This window comes from Pezoporus wallicus, unplaced genomic scaffold, assembly GCF_028554395.1.
Source record: "Pezoporus wallicus isolate ANWC-B61680 ecotype Strahan unplaced genomic scaffold, APGP_CSIRO_Pwel_v1 contig_3058, whole genome shotgun sequence".
Taxonomy (NCBI): Eukaryota; Metazoa; Chordata; class Aves; order Psittaciformes; family Psittacidae; genus Pezoporus; species Pezoporus wallicus.
The window spans coordinates 4,950,888-4,970,984 of record NW_026641153.1 but is presented as its reverse complement, the minus strand read 5'-3'; the positions used below and the strand labels follow the sequence as shown (position 1 = coordinate 4,970,984).

The 20,097-nt window shown below is 40.8% G+C and overlaps 1 protein-coding gene across 3 annotated transcripts in view; it reads right to left on the bottom strand.

The window, feature by feature from the left end:
* GRM3 (glutamate metabotropic receptor 3) overlaps positions 1–20,097 on the bottom strand; it is a 103,919-nt gene that overhangs the window by 14,787 nt on the left and 69,035 nt on the right. For all 3 annotated transcript variants that reach the window (XM_057422433.1, XM_057422435.1, XM_057422434.1), the window contains exon 3: positions 17,970–18,825. In XM_057422433.1, the coding sequence (XP_057278416.1) occupies positions 17,970–18,825 (856 nt within the window). The remainder of the gene's footprint in view (positions 1–17,969; positions 18,826–20,097) is intronic.

The following is a 20,097-nucleotide window of genomic DNA, read 5'->3' as shown; positions in this document are numbered from 1 at the left end:
AATTTTGGTGTATTGATAAGGGATTTTCTCAGAGATTATGTCAGACCATATCCTAAGACACAGATTTTTTTTGAAGTTACATTTCAGTTTGAGAGTGAACTTCCCTTGTTTAAGTTTGAATCCATCACCCCCTGTACTACCATCCTGATGAAAAGTCCCTCCCCAGCACCCCTATAGGCCCCCTTCAGATACTGGAAAGCTGCTATGAGGTCTCCACACAGCCTTCTCTTCTCCAGGCTGAACAGCCCCAATTTTCTCAGCCTGTCTTCATATGGGAGGTGCTCCAGTCCCCTGATCATCCTCGTGGCCCTCCTCTGGACTTGTTCCAACAGTTCCATGTCCTTTTTATCTTGAGGATACCAGAACTGTACACAATACTCCAGGTGAGGTCTCATGAGAGGAGAGTAGAGGGGCATGTTGAGGTTTAAACTGCCGTCAAGTTAGCCACACAGTCTCTCTCTCTCCCCCCACCCCCCTTCTTGCCCTCCCCCTGCTCCCAGAGGGATGGGGAGGAGAATCAAAAGAATGGAACTCCCATAGGTTGAGATAAGAACAGTTTAGTAACTAAGGTATAACACAAACCACTACTGATACAACCAATAATAACAATGATAAAGGAAATAACAAGGGAAGAGAATACAACACCTCACTACCCGCTGACCTATAACTCACCCCACCCTGACCGACTGAGCACCGACCGATACCTCATCCAACCCCGCAGTCCCAGCCCTTCCGGGTAACTCCCAGTTACCTCCTGGGCATGACGTGCTGTGGTATGGAATACCTCTTTGGCTAGTTTGGGTCAGGTGTCCTGTGTCTGCTTCCTCCCGGCTTCCCCTCCTCCCTGGCAGAGCATGAGACTCACAAAGTCCTTGGTCTGTCTAAACATCTGAGCAGTAACCAAACACATCAGTGTTATCAGCGCTGTTCCCAGGCCAAAAGTCAAAAACATGGCACTGCACCAGATACTAAGAAGGAGAAAAATGACTGCTACTGCTGAACCCAGGACAGGGCAGGATCACCTCCTTTGACCTTCTGGTCATGTTCCATTTGATGCAGCCCAGGACACAGCTGGCTTTCTGGGCTGCAAGTGCACACTGCTGGGTCATGTTCTGATTCTCACTGACCAGCACCACTATGAGGGACATGGGTCTACCCATGCTGTTAACTGAAAACTATGTGAGTTTTCAAACAAACAAACTTTGTCTCCTTTGAGCAACATCTTTGAATGTACTCCACTGTTTGCACTTCATGAAATAAACTATCCTTATCCAAAGCAGTTATCCAAGGGTCATTCTATAAAAGAAGTTATCAAGGAAATGAAAGGATAATTAAAAATAACTTAAAGATAAATCAGTAGTGCTTTGTGCTCCAGCTTGCAGCAGCTCAGCAATGAAGATGCAACTGCACTGACATTTATGAGAACAGGAGAGATGCTCAGCTATTCAGCAGAAGACAAACCTATGGAGCCATGGTGCAGGCAGCCCACCTCTGTCAGCTCACTGAAGAAATCCTATCAGAGGAGAAGATGCCATTGTGTAAGTAGAGGACAAACTCCTCCAGCTTCAGATACGAGATGAAAGAATGTAGATTTAAGAGTGCTTTAGTAGCAGATATGGATAAGAACATAAAATAATATCAGAGCTTTTATATAGTGAATTGAATTAAGTAATTTTGTTTCCATTTTCCTACAGTGGGACCATCTTTTCCAACAATGACATTGTTTTTGTGCTGTTAGAAGCAGATGAGTTACTTTCATTTGGAAATCTTTCTTATTTTTGGAGTCAGTACATTTTGATATACAGGCCTTGGTGACATGAAAGAAATCAGAATGTTCTTGTTTTCTTATTTGGCAAAATTTTTCACATTGAGCTAAAAGATTGTTTTAAGAATGCTTCTGACTCCACACATTGGCTCAGATGGTTGAAAAATATCCCAGGATTTTTAACCAGGGATGGGCAGATGAGGAAAGCAAAGCAGTTCTCATCCTAATTACGCACTGGGAAACTTTTAAGTCACTGAGCAGCCTAGGAAAAGATGTCATTTTAACTGGCTTGGAATCAGACTGAGTTTTGTTTGCCAGCAACTTCTTTCGGCCAGGAAGGATATTTTGCATAGAGTCTTGATTGTGTCTGGCACAGTGCTGAGTATATAGATGTAGTCTTATAGAAAACATCCTCAGTAACGCTTCCTGGTAGGAATGATGACAGGTATGCCTCCATCTGAGAGCATCCTTCACATCCGATAAAACACTCATCTGTTCTTTGCTTGCAGACTGCATTCTTCCAAACAAGGTACAGATCAGAGGCACAACCCACTAGCTAGCAGGCAGTTCATTAATAACAGGGCTTGATGAAAGCTCTGCAGTTTTTCAGCTCAGCAGTTTGCAAAGCTGTGGGATTTCGTGTGGTTCAGAAAGAACTGTAAAAGGGACTATTGTGTGCACCAAAGACAGCTTCTTCAACAGTTTGTTGGCCCCAAAGACTTCCAGCCAATAGACTATACTGAGACCATGATTAAAAATAAATGCAAATGGAAAGAGGGAACAGGCTGAAGTTTCTGAGAAGTTGGGTAAAACCTCCTTACTCTCACTAGATGGTGCTGCAAAAACTCTGAACTTCAGATTGAAGACTGAAAAACAAGACATTTATTTATGTAACTGATAAAAGACAGGTTTTTTTTATGCCCCCTACTCCTTCCTGTTACATATCCTGGGCAATGTCTTTTTAAAGCACTGTAAGGAAGAGCCTTGATAATAGTATAACAGGATATTGTGTGTTTGTCTAGGGGCTCATCTGCATTTGTGACGCCTTATCCTGAGCAGTATCACAAAGGATACTGAGAATGCATGTATATTTTCATTTTATTTTATTTTTAGCTAGATATGGTTTGTTGAGGTCAAAGTGACTTATTCCTGCTTGGCCAAACATACAGACCAAGTAATGGAGACCTGATGCATCCAATTCTGTTTCTATCTCTGCATAACACATCTATTTTCACACCTGGTAGGCAGAAGTGATGTCAAATTTGGCAGTTTAAAAGTTAGCAAAGTGAAAGCTCAGAGTGAGGTGTCACTAGATTGTACCTCTCCAGGATCAATAAATAATGAACAGGCTTAAAATATCAGTTTTCACAGAGGCAAGTAGTCACTTTTAACCTCTGCACCATTGTTTCTGGATGTGTTTGGGTCAGGGAGGTTGGAATTAGGTGGTCTTAAAGTCCTTTCCAATCCTAACTATTCTGTGATTCTATGATTCTGCATGCAGTATTGCTTCTTTTCCTGCAAGAAATCAGTGAGACTGATTAGTCTTCTACAAATGTAATTTTCCTATCTATCTCTACAGATTTTCCTTTCAGCTCGATAGTTTCTCTCTCAGGTTAGAAAGTTGATTGTGTAGGAAATATTCACACATGCCATAGACCACAACAGTATTTGCACTAGTCAGAGACAAAAATGTTTCCCCAGGCGTAATTGCATGGATTTTCATGTGGGTATCTGCATATGAGTTAGTTATCCCTAGCTTCTGTCTTAACAAAAGAGGATGGGCATTTCTAGGGTTCATCTCAAAACTGGTACTAGGGTAGCTCAGCTGAACTGTAGCAGTGTTTTTTCTGCTGACCATAATAATAGAAAGTAACTAGCTAAAATACACCTACAGTTTGTGTATCTTCAGTAAAATGAGATGAATATCACCAATATTTGCAACAGAAAGGCTCACAGCTGGAATGCTAAGCAATTAACATTATCTAGGTGCTCCTGCTCCGGCAGGGGGATTAGACTAGATGATCTTTCGAGGTCCCTTCCAATCTCTAGCATACTGTGATACTGTGTAATAGCAACTCATACAAGCTCTCTGCAATGTACCTGCAAACAGGTGTCTCTTACAAGCTGTCTGCTCAGGCTGCTGTGGCTGCTGCGAAGGCTGTTGTAGAGAACAGGCCAGGAGAAAAGTAATGTGGATGCTGGCAAAATAAACTAAGAAAGGTTTGAAAGTTTATAAGAATTCATTGAGCTTGTCATTATGTTTGGCCTGGCTGAACACAGAGCTCCCCAGTTGCCTGTCGTGGGAAACTCTTGCCTTGAGCATCATGCTTTACATTTTCAGGTGTGTGTTGTCCTCTTGCTTGTGTATCTTTTGGGCATATGTGTGGTCTTTAGGACTTGGGACAATGAACTAGATGCTAAGTTACAAACCTTCATCAAGGAAATGATGAAATCACTCTTATTGTTTTAACAAAATATAAGGAATTAAAAGGAGAATTCTGATTTCTAAAAGGATTTGGATTTTGAGAGATGGAAGGCAGAAAACACATAAATGTTTTGTAATCATTATATGTATTTTGCTTAAGGTTACACTAGTTCAAATTTACAATAAATCAAACATTAATGAAAAAGCATCCGAGGTGTTTTTCTTTTTTTTAATAAGTCTGCTAGGTTGATAATTGAAATGAATGATTTGTGAGATTCCAACACAGCAATGCCTTTCAAGTGATACCATTCTTTTAATTTAAGATTATCCACTTTAGGAAACAGCTGGCACAAGAGGCAAAATGCATGCAAGGTAATTTATACTAGCAATCAACTTGCAATTACAAAAGAAATTAAACCATGACTTTAAACTGCCTAACTCCTCCCTTAGGCCAGTTAGCTATTTTGCAAACAGAATCAAGGGGAGCCCGTTCCCATTATGAAGAATTATGGCCACTCTTAGGGTGACAACACAAAAGCCTGGGAGCAGAGCTATATCTTCTGAGCTGGTCTTTGGTATCTCTTGAAATGTTTTGGTCTGAAGAAAAAATGAGTTGGCTGGTGAGTTACCTGCCCCTTGCTGGATATTAACATTGCTTTCACAGCTGAAGGTTTTGTTGGGACTTTCTGTTAGTCCTGGGTTTATGAGTTCCCTGTGTCCTATTTGGACTTCTGGGTGAGGGACATTCTCATTTAACCTCAGTGCTGGGAACCGATGCCTTGCAATACCCCTCTCTTCTCAGTACATCTGGGGTGCAGATGAAAGAGGTTGAAGCTGTGTTTTAATTTTGCCAAAATTCAATTTTGGACTAAGAAAAGGGCTCCGTTATGTCACATGGGCATGAATCATTCTGGCTTGGAGGCAGCATTCCATGATGTGCTAATTCCACCCTGAGATTGTGTATGGTAGCTAATGGCTAAGGAAATGTTGAATACCGAGTAATACTTTGTGTCCATCAGCCTGAAGGAAATATGAATAGTTCTTAGAATAGTTCTAAGATATTAAAGGATGTTGGTTAAAACATCCTCTCTGTGGGGACATGAGGATTAGAGAGGTGTTTCCAGACAGTGCTCTGAATAATTTAGTTAGATAGTTTGCCCTTAGAGATCAGAACCAAATGAACCATGAAACAGACCCTCTGGCTCTTATTTCTTAATTGACTGGATGTGAAGACACTCCCAAATCAGGTGGGCTCACATAGATTTAATTACTTGTAATACAATACTATTATTTAGTACTAGTACCACTGTATCTGTGATTCAAGAAATTTCAAGCCTGTAAAACAGGCAGTGCTTTTTATTAAGCTAGTCTATAGGTGGAAGATGTGCACAAGCTTTCAGGCATAAGGTCACTTCATTAGGTCATCAGAAAAATAGTGCTCAGTAAATATGACCTTCAGTTATTCTGAAGGAAGAGCTCTGCTTGGAGTTCAGTTTATCAGGATTTTACTTCCTCCTGGAAACATAGTTTCACTTTGCAAACAGCCTCATTACTATCCATTTGCAGAGTAACTGCTGAGAGCTTCTTGTTCCCTCCTTTAAAAGTACAATTGAGGAACACAAGGTCTGATCAAGATGCAAGGCAAGATACAGTAAAGAGATTTTATGCCAAAAGCTTCTCTGCTTTTTTCAGATATGTGAGCAGTCTAATAAAGGTACTGTTTATTCCTAGCACTGTTACAACCCTATGCTATTATTTTTCTTAAGAAGCTACTGAAAACTCTCAGCAATCACCCTAGAAATTGCTAATAATGAGGTAATTTTCAAACTGAAATTGTATTTCAGTAGGAAAATAAAACCATAAGTAGTGAATTCCAAGGAAAATATATTTTTGAAATAACTGAAGCTCAAATGTATTGCACATTTTGTGGGGAAAACAGGAGTTGTTTCAGAGCTAGATTAAAGAAACTATTCCAAGGCAAATTCTTTATGCTCAGGCATATTATGCAACTTAGTTACAGTGTTTGGTATAGCTGACATAATGTTGGTGGAAGAGAAAACTTGGACTTCAGCTGGAGATGTAAATGCTTCACATGTTTTATGTTGTAAGATTCTCGTTTTCTTTCATTTTCTCTGTGAATATATGTGTATGAAAAAAGTGGGCTATATTTCTTTAACCTAAACTTTATTAAAGTGTTTATATTTGGTGTGTGGCTCCTATAGTCAGTGGAGGGAAATACACACCTCCAAAGGTGGGCCCTGGCTAAACCGAGTTGCCATCAGGCGTCAGTTTCCTCCATTGACAGTTCTCCAGTTATTAGACCACAAAGTGAGCTGCGCCAAAGAAACTGGCTGGCTTGAGTTCTGGCCACTGATGGAGAAATCTTCAAGCTAATATTTTCAGTAAAGCCCTCCACATACCTTCCTTTCTAAAGGTTTGAGTCTGGATTTCGTTTTACTGATTTCCAGATAATACTGTGGCATGTAGAAATGCGCACCTACTAAAATGACAGGTTAAGTCAGTTTTTAATAGAGTATATCTCATGTATGACTAACTGCTGACTCAGCCGATTGAGAGGTGAAAGTGCGCTACTCACAACAGTGAAGTTAGTAAAAAGATAGTGAGATAAAGGATATGAACTCCTGGCTTTTAGGATTATTCATGCATATCACACACCATCTGCAAAGGTAGCATGTCACTTTTCCCATAGTGTTTATTGCTGTTCATTATCCTATGACATGCAAGCTGAATCCCCTATTAATACCTGGAAGTTGTTCTGCTCTCAGGAAGAAAAGATAAATCTGAGAGCACAGAATAATTTTTGCTAATGTTTTGTTCCACTAAATCACTTCAGCAACATCAACAGCAATCTCTGCAGCTCAGGGGAAAACGTAAAAACAAAATGTTGATTTATCTGCCTGTTTAATGGTGGAAGCAGAGACACATCGATAGGCTTAGACTGATAAAGTGTTTCAGAGATCTAGAAAGGACATTAACAGCACTGCCTCAAACCTTCATCTGACTCGAGATATTTTCTTGTCTAAAGAGCCTTTAAAGATGGGCTTTTTATTCTTTCAGTTACTGGACCATTAACTAGCCATTAGCTATTTATTCAAAGAGATGTGCAAATGCAATAGAGGAAGTTTGACAAACTTTTTCAGCACATTTTTGTCAGTTCCTAATAGCAGCTTCATACAGTGTCTTGTTTGCCACTGTCTGGTGCAGATGTGCTCTGGGGAAGCAGGTCAATCTCAACTACCAAGCTCCATCCATCAGGGTCATAGATAAGTGTCATGAAAATATCCTGCTTCTGGAGAAACTATAGGTAAAGTTTACTTATAGAGGCACATGGTGTATTTATGGCAAGGGAAGGGACCACAAGAGCATAACTTTCTGTTGTCACAGGCAACTACATCATTGTTGTTTAGACTAGAAGGGTCCAGCAAACCCACCCTGTACACTTCTGCATATGATCAAGCATTTTCTAGTCTTCTGTAGCTAATTAAAGACCTATTGTAAAAGATAAAGAGCCACAAAGAATGTTGTTCCCACAGGAGGAGAGCAGGCGAGTTCTGTAGCAGGACAGGAAGACGCTTGAGGCTCCAGAGCTACACATAAGCAGTCAGCTACTAATCACTGCAGAAATTCAACCTTGGCAAGAGGGAGGGATTGTTTTTAGTTTGTAATCAATAGGAAGAAATGCACATATACAGCATATGCTAAACAGTGAAAAGACAGAAGAGATAACAAGAAGTTACAAGGACAGTAATGGCAAGAAAAGGAACAAGGGAAAACTGAGAAAAATCACTCTGTGACAGTCTGTGCCCTTATTATGGATGCTGCAACTCGTCAGTGCTGCTACTTAAACACCAGGAGGTTCTCCCTCCCCTTTGGCAAAGAAAGATTGCTGCTTTGTGATTGCTGTTCACTCCTTGCAAATGCAAACTCAACAATCTTACATCTTACAAGTTACATCTTTTCTGTAGAACTGGGTTAAGTAAATTCAGATTTTAAAGAACAGTGAATGAGTGCTCTTGTGAGTATGGGTATGTGCAAACGTGTCTGTGCATGCCTGGGTGTGTGTTTTCTGATCCAAACTTCCCATACTACAATGTGATTGATACAGAGTCACGGTATCAAAGTGATGTCAGATGTGGTCATTAGGAATCACAGTCCGCCCTGAAAGTCCACACGCTCTTAGCTACAGAGTTATATGGGTTTTCTGTGGCACATACAGTCTGTGTAAGGACTTTGTACAAGGCTGTGCTTTGCTCAGCTTTCTCTGTTTCCACTGAGCATGGTGTAATTCCTTCCTTGGCTAAAGCTACCATGTTTTCTTAGCTGAGCCTCGTATTTCAACAGCAGAAGTGGTAAATATTTCATATGTACAAAAGAATTCCGCATTAGCTTATTCTGTTTTCCATAAAATTGTCTGGAACTTGTGTATAGCAGGAAATAGGAAAATGTACTATAAGAAACCCATATCGAACTGAGGAGCAATTGCACATACACACTTAGTGAATGTCTCTCAGTCATCAGAAGTACTCTTGAATTTCTTCTGTTCAAAAAGTGCTAGATATATGTGTGCTGTTAGTTTAGAAGAGATGAGATGATTCATATATTGGCAAGTAGAAAGACGGGCTTGTTAACAGGGAAAGCAAAACTGCAGGAGATGAAAAGTGGATATGAGACTGATGGGGCAGGGGCCTGTGTGAGATACATTAACCTCTGCACGTCACCGCTGTTTTTTGCTGTGTGCTGCTCTTCCCATGCACTAAGGAAACAATAGTGAGTTTTGGCGTGAAAACCCTACAAACAAACTTAATGATCTTGGTAATTATTTTATGACTTATAGTTGGAGATAATGTCATCCTGGCTTAGTGTTTAATCCCTTGGCAGCTCAATAGCGAGCAGCTGAGTTGAACTTGTTTTACTGCTCCATGGCTGGAGCAAGAAGTGAGAAATCAAATCAAAGGATTGCTCATGTTCCTGAGCCATGCTACAGCTAGGATTTTGTGGACATTTTTGTTAGAAGTTCCTCTGCTTCTGATACTTCTGTACATGAATATATGTCTTATTCCCCTGCCTTGAAGAATTTTAGTGTTCTTTGTATTCACTTATTACATCCTCAGACAAAGTATACTTTCATGGCAGGAAGAAGGAAACAAAAGGAAATGACTCACTGAGATTACAGCAATGAAATATCTTTTCACATTATATTCTGTATCTGCTAAAAAAAATAGCCATAAATTTTGCAGTGATGCCAAAGCAGACATTCTCCAAGGTGCTTTTAGTGGTGTTTAGAAACATGACTCTAACAGATGAAGAAATGAAAGAGTCACCCTTTAAAGCATTTGTCTGCCAGGTCCATCCAGTTTACCATTAATGGGAAGTGTAGAAGGTCAGATTGTGAAGGGTACTCATATGTAAAAGGCATTTCTATTTCATGAAAATGCACAGCTGATTGCTTTGTGAATTCTCTTTTCACAGGTAGGCATGATTTAATGGCCTGAGTAATTGTTTTAATGAAAATACTAACACTTGCATGAATAAGAAAGGCTAATTTGTGGTAGGAAATCCATTCAGTCATTCCTCTGAAAGATTCACCCTAAGGACCTCTTTTGATTCATGCAACCATTTGCCTAAAGGAAAAGTTGTGAATATTTGGGGAAAATCTGTGTTAGTGCACAAATTCATATGAGGGATGTTTTGAGGTTGTATTGAATTCCTTTCTTTCAGATAGAGAAACGTGACTGCTACTGAGCAGATTTCTCTGCACTGTGAGTCAGAAATGGGCAAGACAAGCTTGGAGGGACTAGTTCAGGCTTTGCAGAAAGCTGAAATACATATTAACATGCTCATCTGGGCTGCAGTTTAACAAGTACAAGAACGGCAGTCAGCTTATGACAGGTTTTCTTGGAAATACGCTACGTGGAAGCGTTGTAGGATTCAGGCCAAGATCCATGTCTAGATTGCAGCACTAGGCTGGGCAAAGCATTAGTGTCACGTTAGAGCAGCTGTACTGGTTTGGTACCCATTCCCTTTTAGACAGTTAACTTGAGAATGTCTTTGCACTGTGCTCTACTGGGTGAAGCAAATGTATTTTCCATGAATATAGTGATATTAAGGTCGTTTCAGGAGAAAAAAAAAAAAAATTCTACACATGCTTTCAGTTCTGCCTTTGTAGTATAATTATTAGCTGCCAACAAAAATAGAGATTTGATAAAAATAACAGTTAGTTACCCTTGGGATTAGGCATCTGGGTTTCTGACTTTCTGCAGTTTTCTTCATCACTTTTTGAAAAGACCAGTTTTCACTGGAACTCATTGCAGGTCCAGTACTAGACACACAGGGAATACTCAAACTGTGTGTCACACTGTTCCTTGGTGTCTCTATGCAATCTCCTCATGTCCTTGTTCTCATCCTCATTAACACTACTGTGGTTGTATTCTGAACACAGCCTCCTCCTTTTTCAGCCCCTAAAATAGCACCTCAGCATGCAAAGGAGACCAACTGAGATTAGTTCTGGAAGTACTGAAGTGATCTTCCATAGCAGGTAATAGAGAAGAATCTGGTCTTCCCATTGGCTTTTCAGAGCCAATTCAGGTACTAAAATGTAAGGAGTAAGAATCCTGACTGAAACTCTTTTATTTTATGATATCATATCCTTCCAGGTCACAAGGAGAAAGAAGCAAACCTGAAATCTCTACACTTATGTGTGGATGTTTCTCACAGGTAAATTTGCATGAAGGATAAAATTACAGCCCCATGGTATGTCCTAAGCTGTCCCCCTGTTGCAAAGAGAGCAAAACTGGGATTGGAAAAGAGAGCATGCATGGTTGGGTATGAAAAGGCTGTACGACTCTTCTTGCTCCCCTGAACACTTTGACTGTGCAGACCTCGGTGTTTGGGACTTGTGACCTTTGCCAGCAAAGCAAAGGATGAGATGATATCTATTATAAAACAAGCAGCAGGCAAGTAAGAAGTCTAGGAATTAGAGAAATTAAGTTACCAAGCCTTCTCTCTCCCAGATATGTGAATTGAAAGGAATCCTTAGTTTTTCGGTTTCTCTGTAAACACAGGGTGTCTGATCTCATCCTCATTTATACACCCGCACAGGTACTGCCCAATCTAGAGATTTATAAGATGCCCAAAGTCTACATTATTGGTATGATAAAAGCAGCTGACTATAAGCTATATACAAGCCACTGGCTATATAATTTAATGTTCAGTTTTTCACAGTTCAGCTGAAGTGGTGGGTTGTATAAATATTCAAGCACAGAAAACTGTGATGGAAGAGCTATTTGCTATTTTAGGGATGTCAAAGCACCTTCACCTAAATATGCTGCTATAACAAGTCTGGGGCCATTGCTAGCCTGTGGTTTCTGCAGACTTTCCAAGAATGGCAACCAGCTGGGTAAAGACCAAAGGCAATAGACTTCCAGAGTCTTTCTGAGGACTCTGAAGAAAAGTTGTTGCTTCTCTGGGCCCTACTAATGCTGCATTTCCCATCTTTCTGTCTGTGGGAGCTCAGTGCCCAGGTCAGGCAGTGGTGGCAGTAGTGGCAGCAGGCAGAAGGACCTTGCTTCCTGATTAGATAGGAAGAAATGGTCCAACACACCTTGACTTCTGCTGCTGGAGCTCATCTCAAGAGGCGAGAACACAATTCAACCTCTGCTTCTGCTCACTCAACCTAATTATTGCTAATTAGTACCAAACAAAAGCATGGAAAGGCAGCATTTTATGATGGTCTCTGGCTAGATAGCAGACATCATTAACAGGTAGGTCACTGACCTGCCATGAATTGAAGTTCCAATGATAATTTTATTTGGAAGATGTGCCCTAGAGATAGCATCTGTGTCCTGATGCCAGCCCAAGTATCCAGTTTACATGGTGTAGTATGTGACACAGAACACATCCTGAGTGCAGATCAGATTGTTTGCCATCGTGACACCTGAAACCAAAACTAGAGGATGAAAAGGTTCCATAGTATTTTAATTTCAAGCAGTTTACATCTATAAAGCCCTGAGCAACTTGGTCTGATAGTGCAGCTGATCCTGCTTTCAGCAGGAAGTTAGATTAGAGACCTCCTGAGGGCCCTTCCAACCTGATATATTCTTTAACTTTATGATTACATGTATTATGAATTTGCATTTTACACAAATAAATATATGGATGAAAATATACATGTGTATAAACAAGATACATAAATACATGAATATATACACATATTAAAAGCTTCAGGAAAGGCTAAGCAGAGATTTCTGCCCAGGAAAATATCAGAAAGGTAATTTTGCCAAAAAGAAAGGAACTGAGGAATCCCCATCAGGACCAAGGTCTGCAAAGAGGCAGCTGAATGCAGGAGAAAGTGGAAGGGGACCTCAGGAACGCCAGGAAATCAAAATCTTGCTATAGCTCTGTGTGAGTATATACCAATATAAATCTAATATAGAGAGAAATATGGGATGATACTGTGCAAGTTCAACTGTTCCTCTGCTCTGAAATAGAAACTCTCAGGTGCGCTTTCGGAGACTGTTAGCTGTTTTCATGGTTTTAAATGATATGACACATTTGTGGTCCCAGGAAAAAGGCCATAATTTTTCCTATAAATCCTAGACATCTTTTTCATGTATATTTTTAATTAATATCTTGGGGAATTTAATATACATTTTCCTTGGGTTTATTTCCCACAAATCCATCATGAACGATGCTTGCAAAACTTTTATGATTAGCAAGGTATTGGATCCATTCTGCCTATGAAAGTTTTACCTTCACCTGAAAGCAGTGTTCTGGTTCATTTTACAACAAAGCATCACAGGGAGGGCCAGGAGGACCTTGCAGCTGACTGAGTGCTGGAGGCAAGGGGGATCTGACTTGATGAATAGGAGCTCATTGGGTGAGATGACGGAGTAGCAATGCTGTCTGCTGCAGAGCCTGGGATGTGAGCTCTAGCCTTAGCCTGCACATCTACTGACAGGTACTCCCTGCTGTAAATCTGTACCTGGCCTTTGAAGTTTCTGCATCTGTAACTTGCCTGTGGTAGCAGATGCATCATTGTTGGTCTCTGCTCCATGCCAGCTTGGCAGGACACTGAGCTTTGAAGTGGATTTTTGACATGAAACATTTCTGGCTAGATCCCAGAACAGGGATCACACAATGTTGCTGTGCTCAACAGCGAAGTGGCATCTGCTTGTTGCAGAACATGACTTTTAAGCTCTTTCCTACTTGGGTGGAACTGTTATGATGGAAATGGTCTATGAAAGCATATGTTCCCACCACAGAATTCACCAGTGTTCAAGAATGAATGAGAATGCAAGTTTGTGTCTCCACTTCATATTATTTGAGTATGAAATATTCAATTTCAATGACTGGGGCAGAGTGGGGAGGAAGAAACTTAGGACCAGGCAGGAATAATAGTTTTGTAACATCAAGTACAGTGGATGGAAGGGGACAAATCAGACCTGACTTATAATCCTTTTCTCATTTGGAATAGTCATTCTGGTTAGCCACAGGAGAGCATTTTGTCCAGTGTAAGCTAGGTTGGATGAGACTGGCTTTGCTGCAGAAGAACTGGATTTCTGAACATAATATCAGGATGGACATGACAGTGACTCTTGTAGTTGTGGAGGAAGGAAGGGGAAGGAAAAGACACTGAGTATTAGAAACAGATGCATTGCCTAGAATTTTAATGATCTGTTTTCCAGGGTTACTACTTTAGTCAAATTCCTCCTACCATTTGCTGTGGAAATTCAGAGAGCTGCAGAAGACAGTGGACATGCATACACCCCTAAATCCAGCCTCCCCCTGCCAACACAATGTCTGGGTGCTGGTGAGAAGTTCAGTTTACTCTGTGCTTTCTCCCATGGAGCCCTCCACTTTTTCTCAGCACTTCTTTGTTGTTCTGGCAATGCAAACTAACAGCCTCTTGAACTAGCATCCCTTTATCAGCAGAGGAGCATCACGATTCAGAACATCAAGTGTTGCACTTGTGCCCTCAGGAGGGAACACAGAGGATGGGAAGATCAAGAAGATGAACAACACTATACCTCTTTGAAAGTCCAAACAAGCTCTGAGGTGAAGTGAGTGTGTTTATCTAGGGGCTGGGCATTGCTTTCTCAGATCCTGCTGTTTGAAGTGGCAATCAGGCATAAGCAGCTCTTTTTCTCCTTACCGAAAAGATCGAGGATATGACGACATTTGTCATATATGTAGTACTAACTTGCAAGCAAATAATGTACTTGGTGTATCTCACAGACAATAAGGAATGAAATCTCACCCTGCCTTTGTGATACACTGCAGTTCTATGGAGTTATTTCAATTTAATGAGAAGAAAGAGAAATAAGTAGGACTCTAGAGATACTAATGAAATACCTGTCACAGCATGTCAGCAGCAGTGCCAGAATGAGAGTGCTCAAATCCTGGCCAGTCCTCTACTGCAACCCTGCTGTTAACTGGTCCCTGAGTATTTCCCTGCAGATCCCATTATTGCTGTGCCCAAGAGTATCACTTCAGGCTTTCAGCTTAAATGGCAAGTGAGAATCTTAGTTGCTCTATGTTCAATCTGCAGTCAACAATAAGAGATGTAGGGGCAAATCATATCTCATGTGGGCTTTGCAATTGCTCATCCCCTCCATTAACTGTAATCAGAGACTAACCAAAACTAATTCAGGTGTGTAAGGTAAAGGTCTAAAATTGCAAAGCCCCACACCAATTGTATAAATGTACCCTATCATTTACTGATGTATTTCAAATGCACAATCTCCTGTTCCTGGAAACTGGGACAATACATTCAGGGCCATTTGTTGGATTTCTTTCATGGCAAGCTGCAGCCTTATGCACTCAAGTTCATCTATTTGTACTTCTGCCTTTCAGCAGAGGAGGTGTTGCTTAAATAGCTGCTTGTGTGTGTGCGAATACGGTTATCACTGTTATTCTGTTTCTTGTCTGCTTCCTTTTTGTGGCCATGGATCATTACCTAGACTAATGGAGAGAGAACATTCACAACCTGACTTGGTTGTAGTGTACCTGATGGGCTGGTAGCTTCCATGCCATCCTCTTTCTGCACTGAGGGTATGTGCTTGGATTTGGAGCTGGAAATATGAGAGCATTGTTGATAAAATGTACCATGCAGCAGGGTCTTGATATTGTATTAAGATCATACCCAGAGACTTTCTTCAACCAGAAAGGAGCAAAGGTGAATTCTTGGTCCCATGGAAATCAATGGCAAGACTTACACGTATTAAAATTTCACACCTTTCTGAAAAGAAGAAGGCATGGGAGATTTGCCAATTCTCTCACTATGTAGAAATCACTCACCTGCATAAAAAATAACTCACATTAAAATATGGATTCACGTTATAATGGGAGAACTGATAACAAAAGAAAAAAGAATTATGTAAAATACAGAACAAGACCATTGGAAATGAGTGCTACAGGTTTTTTAATGTTTTGGATTTGGTTTTTGAATTGGAAATGAAAATGATCTGAAACTAAAGCTCTTCAGAGTTTCAAAGATTTCCAGGTTCATTTAAAAACATATTAACTTGGTTCATTTTCAAAATTACAAAATGACAGGCTTATTTATTTTTCAGCTTGAACAGCTTTAACTTCCAATTCATAAAAAGTATGGAAGATATTTCAGTCTAAGTGAAAATGGATTTTTCTGTCTGCATCATGCTGAGTGGGAAAGTACTTGGGTGCTTAAAAAATCCCTGTACGATAGAAAAAAAATCGGGAATCGTGTACTACAACCAAAACTGCTTAGTGACAGGCTAAAGATGGACTCTAGTAAGAGTGTATGCACTTAAGCCTGTTAAAATACCTGGAGTGTCAGAAAAAGTTTCAAAGTAGTTATAGAAGTGCCTGTTTGTTTGTGTGGGTTGTTCTGAAGTGTCTCCCTGGCTGGTGCAGGCTGTTTCATACCACTGCCATCCCTTGCAACCAGCACGTCAGAACCCAGCTTCTGTGAAGTTTGATTTCAACAGGCATTCAAGTATCTCTGAGTATAAGTGTAGGCAAATGAGAAAACAGTTTCTATGTATTAACTGCTATGTAGAGGGACCTTATTTTCCATAGGTCTAAAGACTAAAAGGTTGACTCATTCTGTCTTGTGTTGCTTCTGAAGTTAATAAATACATCAAATGCCATTACAGCACGACACATGATATGTATACATTGCTTTTGCATCTGCATATGTCATGATATGTGACTGTCCTTACTGATGCAGCAGCCTTTAGAAGACCAAACAGCATGACGCACACAAGCACTGTGTTGCTCAGCCCAGGCACGTGGCTTCACCTGCTTTGCATGCAACACTGAGATGAGGGTTCTGAAGGATCGCAACTTCCACCTGCACTCACGTTATTTTTCTTTGTGACTGAATCTATATTACCAGAGCATGTCCAAAATTCTGGGTCCTCCTGAATCCTCCCTCTGAGAGACAAGATTCAAGAAGACCACTCCATCTGCCCCTTTCCATGGTAAAGAAGTCCAGACACATGGGCTGCAGGAATCTCTGATGTACTCTAAACAGTCAGTCAGCTAGCAGGATACTGGAAGACCTGAGTTCCTAATGAGCTCTGCAACATGTGCTGGGAGATACACCTATAGGTATCCAAGAAAATGGAGTATTTGGCTGCGCCAGCCGTACTCCACTGAGAGTGAGACAAGCACTAGGGATGTGGTTGGCAGTATCTAGGGATAGTCTGAATCAAAGAGCTGAGAAGACCTCTAAAGGATGGAAAAGTTCAGGCTGAAATCTGACAGTTCCATACAGTTTCCAGTGTTATTGGTGTTTACCATTATTGAGGGTCTCTTGGGACTGTGCTGTATCATACATATATTTATCTTTCAATTCCTCCTGGAGCTAGTTCTCGTACAAAGCACAGCACGTTGTTTCCTTACTATCAACTCAGTCTGCTGAGAATATCAGTTTAATAATACATAGAAATGCAACCTCAACCTAGATGCTTCAGAAGAAAGTTTTACAAGAAGAAAAATACATGATGTTTTACACTTTACTTGTTTCCTCTGTAGATTTATTTAGCCTCATTACAATGTAATGTTAATAACAAGCCTAAGCTCAGCCATATGTGATAGCAAAACCACAGAGGTGTCATGTGCTGCACACCCAGTCCCCATGAAGTTTGCTCATATCATTGCCAGACAGTCCACTGTCTCTCCACAAGTCTCTTTCACATGTTTAATCTAGCTTTTCATACTTTGTCAGCAAGCCTAAAGTTTTGTAACACAGGTAATGGCACTATCTCATAATGTAAGTATTTTATACTGATCTGGTTCTGTGATAGAAATTATTGCTTTACTATTGTAAGAACATTGGCCATTGACCATGGTCCAGCTATTATATAAATTCACATAACAGAACAAAGAAGAGAAGGCCAAGTCTTGGCACTGGCACAGATGGTGGTTGCTTAGTGAAACAGGTGGTGAAATGACCATTGGCCTCCAGACATGCCCAGCTGAAGCCAAACTGGCTGTGAATGAAATGGAAGTTGGTGTGAAGTTTAGGGAATGGAGGGTAATGTTTCCAAGACCACCTGTTGCCACCTCCACCTTTTCCTACTGCTAGAAACAGTTTTCATAGTTCTCACTAAGCAACCTGTCCTTCTTCTTTGTCCTCTATTATGTAAGGAATGGCCTTGCCTGGGTACCACCCTGCTCTGAGCTCTGATAGTATGTGCTACGGGGAATTCAGTTGGCTTTTACTGTGACTGATGAATTACAGTAACATTCTATATGTACCAAAACAGAAGTTATTACCTGTAAAGTTTACTTTCAGGAGATAATCTTTGTACAGCTTCCTGCCATCCAGATGCTTCATGGCATCACAGAGCTTTGTGGTGTTTGGACACAGAGTCCTCTGCATTTTATGCAAAGCATGGGCCATGGCATACACAGCATTCACAACAAACATGATCTTGGATTCTTGCTCGTAGTTGGAACTGTTGATGGTGAAGTGTTTGTCACAAGCCTTTTTATGTGGTTTACGGTTCTGAAGATTACACTGGAATTTTTGCTCCCAGAAGTCCTTGAACCAGGGGTTGCGCCTGTTATTGTAAGGGCTGAGGCTTTGGAAATACGTGTCAAACTCTTTAACTGGATGGGAAGCAAGTTCCAAGGTTATTGCTCCAGCAGCTATGTGCTCATTGCCCTTGACAATACTCTCTTGTGCTCCCCATCCATCACTGGCAATCCAGGTAAAGGAGACATTGAAGCGGTTGGCAGCTGCAATGAGCTCCCGAGAGTCATCTCCTCGCATGAAGAGCACCACCACTCTGGCATTGGGTTTCTGGAGCAGCTCCCTGATCACACCATCATAGGACTTCCTGATGTTGGACCGGCCCACTTTCTCAGAGGTGGCGATGCAGATGTTGCGGAGGCGAGCTTCCTGCTCAAAGGCTTCGATCCCTGTCTCCCCGTAGTCTCCTTCTGAAGCAACCGTTGACACATAGGTCCAGTTGAAGTACCGTAAGATTTCAGCCATGGCTTTGGCTTGGTAGAAGTCTGGAGGCACTGTCCGTGCGAAGTAGTCATAGCGGGATTTGTCACTCAGCTTGGCGCTGGTGGAGGCATAGCTTATCTGGGGGATCTGGAAGAGTCTGAGCAAATTTGCCACCTAGAGAGAAGGGTTTAAAAACACAGGTTTTTAAAGTGTGGTATCCATAGAGCTGAGCAGAAAAATCAAGGGAAAGGCATAAACAGTCTTTTAACAGGAGGTGTTCTCACAGTCACAGATTGAGGGTATTGGTAGAGGATGCTGATAACAGACTCCAGTGAGAGCAGTGCACTGTGCATAAGCAGAATAGCTGTTCTGCTGCCCAGTCAACTCTGGGACTGTAAGAGACCTTTCTTTATGTCGGACTGTTTAAAATAACAGAGAATTTGATACAAATGGACTATATATTTCAATCTGAGTCTGTGCTCCTTACTAAGATCTGGGGACGTGCATGACTGCTGTTCATAATGTGATTCATCTTCTCCAAGACTCACTGTATTTGATAACCAAATGCATTAATTAGACATAAATTCCTCTTTATGCACATATCACAATTATACATGTACAGAGCTTTCTCAGGCCTTTCTGCCCCCACTTGTCCAAGCTCTGAGTCCCCACCTCTCCTAAATTTACTCTTCCAAACTCAGTTTTTCTGAGCAGTTCTGAGTGCGGTGCCCCTGAGATGGCACATTTGTTGTATGGTGGTACTCCTCAAGTGCTGCACAATATCATGTTGACCTAAAGTTTTCATAAATAATGAAAACCTTTAATAATCTCTAATTGCCCTTATGTGATTTATGTGTTCCATAGTCCTGTTGTTGATTTGTTTTTTAATTTTCATCTGGTGCTATGTCCAATGTTTAAATATTCCCACATCTACTCTGTTACTCTCATAGATGTGTAGTTCCTTATTATAGCTGGAAAGAAATGAAGAAAGTGTATGGCATTTTTTTCCCATGATTGTTTCTTATATGACAAAGGGAAGACCGGAGTTCTGCTGTTGGTAGGTGGAAGCTGTGTCCAGTAAATTAAATTTAAATCTGTTCTTGGAATACAGCCTGACAAAACCATTTGAAAAGCAATAGTGTACTTGAGATTCCTAAGGCAAACTTATTAAATATTGCCTAGTCAATTAATTTTTCACATTTTCCACAATGTTGCTCTGACCATGCTCTATGTTTGTGACAATTCAAAGGCAAAGGGCTATTTTGGAAAATATGCTGTGGAACAAGGCAAATTTTGGTCTCAGACATCAGTGGTAAAAAAAGCCGAAGGAATGTTATTGCTTTTTGGCAACCCATATTGCTTGGTATTGTATCAGTTTGGATGCTATCTTCTCTGTAATGCAGACACTGGACTAGTGGCTCAATCTCCACCTGTAACCTCTTGTCT